Below are 9,415 nucleotides of genomic sequence, written 5' to 3'. Positions count from 1 at the left end.
AAAAATAAGATTTTTGAAAAATGATATTTTATTCATATGCTATGCCATCGGGACTTTAAAAAGTCCTGTTTTTTAAGAAATAAAAAGACATGAATAGACATGAAAAGGCAAAAAACAGTGTGATTTCTGTTTTAATCACAAATCAATTTTCATTTTTTATACCAAACTTTATAAAGGCGATTCTCAACTATGTTATGAAAGATATTTTTAAAAACCATTTTTCTTTATGCAAAATGTGTGTAAAATGGCCATAAACAAGTTTTTCCATTATATACAATGTATCTATAAACTGTATCTAATTTGCGTATTAATGTGTTTTTGGGGCAACATATGAACAAATAAGTGCAATAATGGGAGTAATAATTAGCAAGATTTTCATAATAATATTTAATAGGAATATTGATATATAATATTTTCTCTATTCATTTGTTGTGTCTCCCAAAATGTGTAATAAACATGCTTTAAGTCCTGGTGTCCTCTACAGTGGACATGTATGAAATCGACGTCCTGTTTCATAACAGAAGCTCATATTTTGATTTGAAAGCCCATAACATTTTCCTGAGATATTGATTTATGATAAACAATTTGAAAATTAGTCAGATTTAAATGATAATTACTAAATATTATCATATTTCCATAAGGGTGTTACACTTGATCACTAAATTAATGTCAGCCATTTTTAAAGACCAAGGAGACGGAGTGGTCATGGTGAAACATCCAATCATTTGGTATCTCTGAAAAGCCCTGAATGTGCTCTGTACAGGACATCCAGACTTAAAACTGTTACATGTAACGTCTCAGAGAAATCACTAAAACATAATGTCCTCTACAGAGGACAAAACTCCATAGCTGGTAGTCAGGAGGATATACAACTTATATAAGTATCATAGTATTTCCCTTACAAAAGTTTTGTGATCTTATCAAATGGTAATACCATTTGGTAATTTGATATGTACCGTGGAATTTATTTATCATGAATTTGTATTTTTTTATAAATTTGTCATTCCAACACAAGGCTTTATAATGTCATATATCTGTGATATGTGCAACAAACTAATATTGTTGTATGTTGATTTATTTTATATGTGTTATATATTCAGTGTATATATTGACTAATATATATATTTTTAACAGGCCTTATATTGAGAAAACAAAGATGGGTGCAGATAAACGGTGAGTGTTTTATGATTTATGAAGGTTTTATTTATTTAGGTAGATTTGCTGTAACCTAATTTAAATGTTTGGCATCCTAATAATGTTCATTAAATATTGTTTTAACTAGGATTAGCCGCACAGAACGCAGCGGCAGGTACGGCTCTGAACAGTATCGTGATGATGACCGCAGGGACCGACGAGATCGTGATGACCGTGGATACGACTCGTATCGCTGGAGTGACGATCGCAGAAGTGACCGCTACGATGGTGAACGAAGTGACAGAGGTGATCGATACTGGAGCAGGGACAGTCCTGAGGTGAGGGCTACCTATATATGTATTTGTTTATTGGATCTTTTGATATGAGAATGATGCTAACTTTACCAAATCTCACTGGTGTTACAGCGAGGAAGGAAGCGGCGCTGCAGTGATGGGTCTGATGACGGACACCACTCGGATGGTGATTACTCTGAGCATGATTACAGAGGAGACCCAGCTGACGAGAAGGAGAGCAAGACCATCATGCTCCGGGGTCTGCCCATGAACACTTCAGAGGCAGATGTAAGTTGTTGTTGTCTCCCCCACCCAAAAGCAGTGTTTTAAAAGGTTTCCACAGTATTGGAAAACCTGAATATATCAGGGAGTTTTCTGAAATTGCATGGAAATTTCAGTTAACAAATAATAAATAAATGTAACAGATATTTCAGAACTGGAATAAAATCTATATCATGGACATTTTAGCACTTAATAATAATAATAATAATAACAACAACAACAACAAACATTTTAATAAATATTTCCAGGCCCAGAATAAAAAAATGTAAAAAAAAAAATTCTTATCATGGAATTTTAGGCTGTGAATAAATTTAGTAAGCATTCCAGGCATGGAATCAAAAAATCGTATCATGGAAATTTCTGAATTATTATAATTAATAATAATAGTAGCTATTTTAATTTTTCAGGCCCAGAATTAATAATAATAATAATAACAACAAATTAATTCAGTAAATATTCAAGGCATGGAATCAATAAATTGAAAAAAAAAAATTTTTCACTGAACATTATTAATAATATTAAATTATTTTAATAAATATATTAAAAATAAAGTGCAAATAAAATTTGTAAATTCCAACCAGTGTTTAAAATGATTATTTTCTGAATTATTAAAAATGCATACGTTTTTTTTTTGTTTGAACTTTGATATTTTATCCTGGATTTCATGAAATTCGAAATAGAAGCTGGCTTGGTTTTAGCAAACAGACTAGCAAACTTGATCTGACTTTTCCTTGTAATCCACAGATTCGAGCAGCCATTGAGCAGCTGGAGGGGCCAAAGCCAATGGACGTGAGGCTGATGAAAAAGAGAACAGGTGAGACTGATGTACCGCGGATCCTTCCTCTCCCAAACAAACCTGTGTCCACTGGGCCAACCTGCTTCCGCTCAAACGCCTTTTGCCATGGCAACATGTTATATGTCCAGTTTTACCCTTTCAGACTACTGAGTAAAAAAAAAAAAAAAGGTTGTACATTTGATACATGTTTGGAGGTAAGTTTTGTGTGGCTCAAAATTGGCACAGTTTTATTTATGCCAATTGAAGTTACATGAACATAGATTCAGTCATGTAGCTTCTTTATCTTGTTTAAGTACAAACATATTAAAGATCATCCAAAAGTCAATCTGATGGCAGCATCTGTCTCATAAAGATTATTTGCTTGTTAATACTAGCTATGTTTATGAATGTTTGCCTGGTTTTGATTATTGATTCAGCATGTTAGACCAACAGCTAGAATATTATAAGCTGCTGTTGCTATGGTAAAAGCTTCCAGGCAACCCCCCTACATCATCCCTACAAGGGGGTCACGAAGCAGTTTGTGACAGAGTTTGAATGTTGTACCACTGAACCATATAAACTAACACGCCTCCCGTCTGTATATCTGAATGCCTCTCTAGGTATAAGCCGAGGTTTCGCCTTCGTGGAGTTTTATCACTTGCAAGATGCTACCCGATGGATGGAGACCAATCAGGTTGCTTCCTAATCACAAAGTCTAGCTTTTGCCCTGGGGAATAATGCAAATTAAATAGAAAAATATAAATGGAAGGAAAGCAAAAAACAAAGTTGCTGCCCCAGCAGACTATATGGACAGAAATGGACCAAAGCCGCTGTTTTTGAAGGCAAGGTGTGACCAAAACATAAAAGAGCCATTTGATGAATACTCTGGCTTCATGTTATTAACTTTACCAGAACTCTGTTTGTTAGCACGGGTAAAATAATCACTGATTTTAAAAAAGGGAAGTAGATAATACAGTTCAGGTGTGACTTGAATGACTCGAATGGGTTTTCCGCCACAATTTTTGTCATCATACTCTAAAAATGTTTTGGTTTTTTTTCCCCCCATAAGAGATGTTAGGTTTCGAGGCTAGAAGTAGAAGTGTTGGTGCTGTATTTAACATCCCATTTCATGGACATCACTATTAAAATATATGAGCAGTTTTTACTAGTAATTCGTTTTCGCGCAGAGAAAGTAAATGTGGTAAGCCTAGCCTATGCTTCGTCTTGAAAGTCCCCCCATCCCGTTTAAGAAAGGAGTGCCTTTGTTTTTGTTTTTTTTACACTGTTCCGGCCCCATCCGGACACTCGGGTCCCAAACACACACCATCTTACACATTAAACCCTCCCGGGCGATCCTCACCCTAAACCCTCGTGGCTAATGTGGTTGTTCTTGGGTTGAAAATTAAACCTTCGTAATAGAGGAAATAACCAAACCCTTTCTTCCTTTTCCAGAAACGGCTGTCCATTCAAGGCAAGACTGTTGCCATGCACTACAGCAACAACCGTCACAAGTTTGAGGACTGGCTCTGCAATTCAGTAAGTTTCATGGGCTTCCCAAGATTTTGAACTGCATTTACAATGCCAGTTTCATGTCTAGTATTGATCCGGTTTATTCTGAAATTTCATTATTAGATATTTTTAAAATGGTTTCGGCTGAAAAACCAAGAGGTTCTGGTTCAGTGTTTTTTGTTTTTGGGGGGGGGAAAACAAAACAAAACGAATACTTCTATTACTCAAGGTTGCATTAAATTGACCAAAAGTGACAGTAAAGACATTTACTATGTTAAGAACGATTTCTATTTCAAATAAATTAACTTTGAAAGAATCCTAAAAATGTATTGCTGTTTTCACAAAAATATGAAGCGTCACAACTGATTTCAACATTGATAATAAGAAATAAGAAAAGAATGATTTCTGAAGGATCATGTGACACTGATGACAGGAGTAATGATGCTGAAAATTTCAGCTTTGCATCACAGGAATAAATTAGTTATATATTCAAATAGAAAGGGTGTTTTAAATTGTAATATTGCACAATATAATTTTTGCTGTATTTTTGATCAATTAAATGCAGCCTTGTTTAGCATAAGAGTTTTTTTTTTTTTTTTCCCCAAAAACACCAATTAACACCAATCTTATGAACGGTAGTGTTAATCTATGGTATAGTTGTTAAGTTGTATTTTGCATTAAAATAAATGATGGGTACTATAGAAAATAAATGACTCATCTAAGGTCTTAGAAATGTTGTCAAAACATCCCTAGCTAAGCTTTGTTTTGGAAAATTAGTTATACATGTAGCATCTCAGTTTTTCAAATGGTCCACTTGGTGGATGTCCATCACGGTAAGTGTTCAAGCCACTCTAGTGTGCTTGTTACCTGGTGCCCCATAGCAGAAGTGTCAATTAAAACACTATGACCGGTTGCTTGCAGTGTGGCCTGTACAATTTCCGGAGGAGGCTGAAGTGCTTCAGGTGTGGCGCAGCTAAAGCGGGTAAGTAGCTCCCTGAGCAGGAAACCGCTGTGTGCACCCATCTGGATGGTCCAGTCAAACACAGTCATGTCCTTGGAGCATTTTTTTTTTAAACTAATGATCTTTATGGGGGTGTTATCATGTACAGTGTTCCAAACTAATATATAATAGTAATTAATTGTTTTTATCACTCATGATAACTGGTATTTGCTTTTTTTTTATAGCTGGTAACTTATATTATGGCTCCATTTAATGTTTTATATGCTTGCTAGTCAAATCAGGCATTAAAAGGTATAATAAGCACTCATATTATTAGTTTACAGTACCTGCCTACTTAATGCCAATATTTTAAAAACAAAACACTCATTTTGACTGAGGACAGTCTCACTCTGGGATTGTAGGGATCATCTATTATGGCCTTCCCAAAGCCTATGTATGGGGCTCTTTCAGTGGTTTGATCAGGCTTCTGTGTTTAAAGAAACTCAGTGTGCTTTTATTCTTTGTGCTTCTTTTCAGATTCTGAGTCCAGCAGCACCACAGGAACCACAGACACCCAACCCAGCGGAGATTATTATGGCGATAGTAAGCACTTTTCCATAAATATCACCTCTGAATTAGGGATGCTCCAAAAAAATATTATCTAAAAGTCAGTTGCATATAATTGGGTTCCAAAATTATCCAGTGTAGTCTGATGCTGATAATTTAAATGCAAATGTTGGCTGATACGGGTATGACCTGTAGTGTGTTGTTCAGTGCTTGTTTTGCATTGACGCTATGTTTGCATGTTTTGACAGCCATCATCCTGAGAAACATCGCCCCTCACTCCACTGTTGAAGCCATTTTGACGGCACTCGCCCCCTATGCCAACCTCTCGCCCGGCAACATCCGCCTCATTAAGGACAAACAGACGGGCCAGAACAGAGGGTTTGCCTTCGTCCAACTTGCCTCTCCTTTGGTACCTGTTTTATCCCTTCCTCAGTCTATACAAATCTCTTTTGTTTCAAAGATCATCTTAAACAAAGAGAGAGAGATTGATCTTGTAAGGGGAAACCAGTGTAAAATGATTAACAATCAATAAGATTAAACCTGCATGTACTTTTGTACCATTTTTAGCACATTTTGATGATGTTTGTGCTTTTGCAGGAAGCGTCACAGCTCCTAACCATCCTTCAGGGCTTACAGCCACCTCTCAAGCTGGATGGGAAGACTATTGGTGTCGACTACGCCAAGAGTGCTCGAAAGTACGCATCTCTCGCTCATATCCTCATGCGGTTGATTGCTCGGAAGAATTTTTCCATTTACTGTAGCTTGATTAATAATTCAGTTTACTGAAATGCCGTTTTGTTTCTCAGGGACCTGTTATTGCCAGATGGGAACCGTGTTAGCGCTTTTTCGGTTGCCAGTACAGCCATTGCAGCTGCTCAGTGGTCCTCCAGTCAGGTATGAACAACTTTATTGTAACCGTGCCTCAATGTTAAAACAGAATTATGCATGCTTGACTAGTTTAATTGACTATATTTCACTTTGCAGCCTCAGCAGAGTGTGGAGCTGACGTCAGAATACAGCTACCTGCAGGAGGGATATGTACCCTATTCACAGGTCAGCTGACCACCATCTGAAACACCAGCGCATTCATATAAATCGTTTTGCTATTGAGCTGAGCTAAGATGGGTTTGTTGTGTTTAGGAGTACCAGGCGTACTATCAGCAGCAGGCCCTTGTGGACCCTTCCCAGGCTAACGGCATACTTGGAGGTAGCGTTCGCATGGCATTGTCTATTTATTTTAGTTGGAGAATTATAGTAGGATTTTGCCAGATCACAATGTTATTTTATGAACGTAAAAGCATCAGTGGTGCTTGCTGGTTCCCAAGTTGAAAACTGGCATGTTTGGATTTGCAGCAGCTCCAGGTGTGAAGGTTCTTTCTGCTGCTACAGGAGTGGTGATTTCTCAGAGTGCGCAGGTCTATCAGCCTCATATCATTGGCCAGCCAGCTGCTCAGGTGACTTTTTATGCGATGACTTGTTTATAATTTTTTTTTATTAGATAACTTTTACTATTACTAACTATTAAATTCTAGTGCAGTGCTTCTTAACGAGGGACAAGGATGCACTTGAGGGCTTTGTCAAATTTCCAAGGGCTGCAAGATAACTAAAGTATTTCAAATAAGGCAAAATGGGCTTTAAAATAAATTTAAACGGCTAAAAATCAAGATTTAAGCATTTTTCATTAAAAAAATTTTTTTTTTAAATTTGCTTTCATTTTATTGGTGTTTTAGTGTGTTTTCCCAAACTGGAATAAGTCCTTGAAATAATAAACAGTAATTTTTAATAATGCGTATAAGGGTTTCTACTTGTATGAACCTTGATAATTGATATTTGTGAATGTAAACATAAATATCCAGTAATCACGAACCACTTACAGCTTACCTGTGAACTTGGGTGAAAGTAGCTCTATTCCAATATCAGATTTTTCTTAAATGATTTCAACGGCTGATTCCAAGAAATTTGTAGAAAAAAAATCCCCATCCCCCATTCAATTATTGAAACTTATGCAATTTATTAGATGGATTTATTTGTAATTATTTTAATGTATTGCCAATCCTAGTTTCTGCGAACAAAAATGAATAGAAAACATGCATCTTTGACATTACAGCAGAAATATCTAGTGGCTAGAAATATCTTTGGGCGGTTTGATAACCACTGTGCTAGTGTAAAGATCGTTCTAATCTCATTATAACCCATTTTATTGTCAGGCATTGCAGATTGAAGGCAAAGCTCAGCCCTTCGCAGCTGCTGCCACCATTTCCACCCCAGCAACCTCTGCAGTCACGGCATCAGCTGCGGCAACCAGCACAGCAACAGCTACCTCTCAGGAAAACCAAGCCAGTAAGAGCAGATCACTAAATCCACGTCATCAAATCAGAAGACATTATGCTACAGGTTTCTGATTCTTTTGCCATCTCATTTCCTCTAGCTGTCCCAGACACTTCATCTTATCAGTACGATGAGTCTTCCGGGTATTATTATGACCCCAGCACTGGCCTGTACTATGACCCAAACACACATGTACGTATGCCATGCACTTTTCAACAAGGCAATACTGTGTTTCATCTGAGTGCGTGTAGAGGGTTCTAAGTAATATTGTTTTTCTGTAGTACTACTACAATTCCCAGACTCAGCAGTATCTGTACTGGGACGGGGAGAAGCAGGCCTATGTGCCCGCAGTGGACGCCAACAACGCGGCTCAAAGCGCTGCTGCCTCCATGTCCACTCCTCAGAAGGAGAGGAAAGAGAAGCCTAAAAGCAAAACAGCTCAGCAAGTAATAACAATTCAATATGCTTGGAAGCTTTTAAAGTACTACTGTGTTCTAAGACTAAACAGAGTTCATTTTTTGCTTGCTTGTCAATACAACAGGTGAAAAAAAATCAAATAGACTGTAGGGCATCCCGATATAGAAATACAATTGTCATGTGGCTTAATGGTCAAATTGTGATGGCTGTGATTTTAATTATATAAATATGCACTGGCAATTTACATATAAACACAGTTGGTTATGTGAGAGTAAGTGAGAGTAAACAGTTGAGAGAGAAAAGCGAATGCGTGCCTGTATATTAGATGCGTGTCTTAAAGCGACAGCAGACTAATTGTACTAAACGTGCTGCCGCTTGTCATTAAAGGGATAGTTCACCCAAAAATTTAATTTGTTATTATTTACTCCCTCACATGTTGTCCCAAACCTGTATTAATTTCTATCTTGTGCTGAACACAAAAGAGGTTATTTTAAAGAATGTGGGTAACCAAAAAGTAGCTGGTCCACATTGACTTTGATAGTAGGGAAAAAAATTACTATGGAAGTCAGTGGGGACCAGCAACTGTTTGCTTAAATCCTTCAAAATATGTTCAACAGAAGAGAAGAAAAGCTCATTCAGGTTTAAAACAACTTGAGAGTGAGTAAATGAATTAATTTTTTAATCATTAACTGCTCTTGACTGAAGAACTTTAATACACACAGAAGAAGAGAGCTCCACATCAAAGGTCCCGGATGCACTGTGCACCATTACAAATCATGTCAAATTATGAAGTTGTGTTAGATGATTAGTTTAACTCGCTGTGCTGCGCTGCAGGTGGGGCTGGTGGCGGCGTACAGCGGCGACAGTGAGCCTGAGGAGGTCACGGAGGGTGATGACAAAGAGGACAAGCTGACCGACTGGAAAAAGATGGCCTGTCTGCTGTGCCGAAGGCAGTTCCCCAATAAAGAAGCTCTGTTCCGCCATCAGCAGCTCTCAGACCTGCACAAGGTAATGAGCCTGAGCTGTTTGAGTTGGTTTACAATCATTGCCATCACTTTTAAACATTTTAAAATCCATTTAATTCAATGGGGGTTTTTTTCTTTAACAAATAAATAGGTTGTAATAATCTGAAAGATTATAATCTTTTTATCTTCCGAATAAGATAATAAT

General features: G+C 37.2%; 1 protein-coding gene across 1 annotated transcript in view; it reads left to right on the top strand.

Annotated features, from left to right (window-relative positions):
* Positions 1–9,415, top strand: part of LOC107707263 (RNA-binding protein 5-like) — a 15,986-nt gene that overhangs the window by 2,589 nt on the left and 3,982 nt on the right. Inside the window, exons 2-18 of the mRNA XM_016511252.1 lie at positions 1,135–1,173; positions 1,283–1,472; positions 1,560–1,715; positions 2,454–2,523; positions 3,105–3,178; positions 3,937–4,020; positions 4,915–4,975; positions 5,471–5,536; positions 5,749–5,909; positions 6,098–6,195; positions 6,307–6,394; positions 6,485–6,553; positions 6,641–6,707; positions 6,854–6,954; positions 7,708–7,840; positions 7,929–8,020; positions 8,110–8,274. Of these exons, the coding sequence (XP_016366738.1) occupies positions 1,157–1,173; positions 1,283–1,472; positions 1,560–1,715; positions 2,454–2,523; positions 3,105–3,178; positions 3,937–4,020; positions 4,915–4,975; positions 5,471–5,536; positions 5,749–5,909; positions 6,098–6,195; positions 6,307–6,394; positions 6,485–6,553; positions 6,641–6,707; positions 6,854–6,954; positions 7,708–7,840; positions 7,929–8,020; positions 8,110–8,274 (1,692 nt within the window). The 5' untranslated portion in view covers positions 1,135–1,156. The remainder of the gene's footprint in view (positions 1–1,134; positions 1,174–1,282; positions 1,473–1,559; positions 1,716–2,453; positions 2,524–3,104; positions 3,179–3,936; positions 4,021–4,914; positions 4,976–5,470; positions 5,537–5,748; positions 5,910–6,097; positions 6,196–6,306; positions 6,395–6,484; positions 6,554–6,640; positions 6,708–6,853; positions 6,955–7,707; positions 7,841–7,928; positions 8,021–8,109; positions 8,275–9,415) is intronic.

The sequence above is a fragment of the Sinocyclocheilus rhinocerous genome, unplaced genomic scaffold (assembly GCF_001515625.1).
Source record: "Sinocyclocheilus rhinocerous isolate Xijiao unplaced genomic scaffold, SAMN03320098_v1.1 scaffold1767, whole genome shotgun sequence".
Lineage (NCBI taxonomy): Eukaryota > Metazoa > Chordata > Actinopteri > Cypriniformes > Cyprinidae > Sinocyclocheilus > Sinocyclocheilus rhinocerous.
This window is presented reverse-complemented; position numbering and strand designations above follow the sequence as displayed.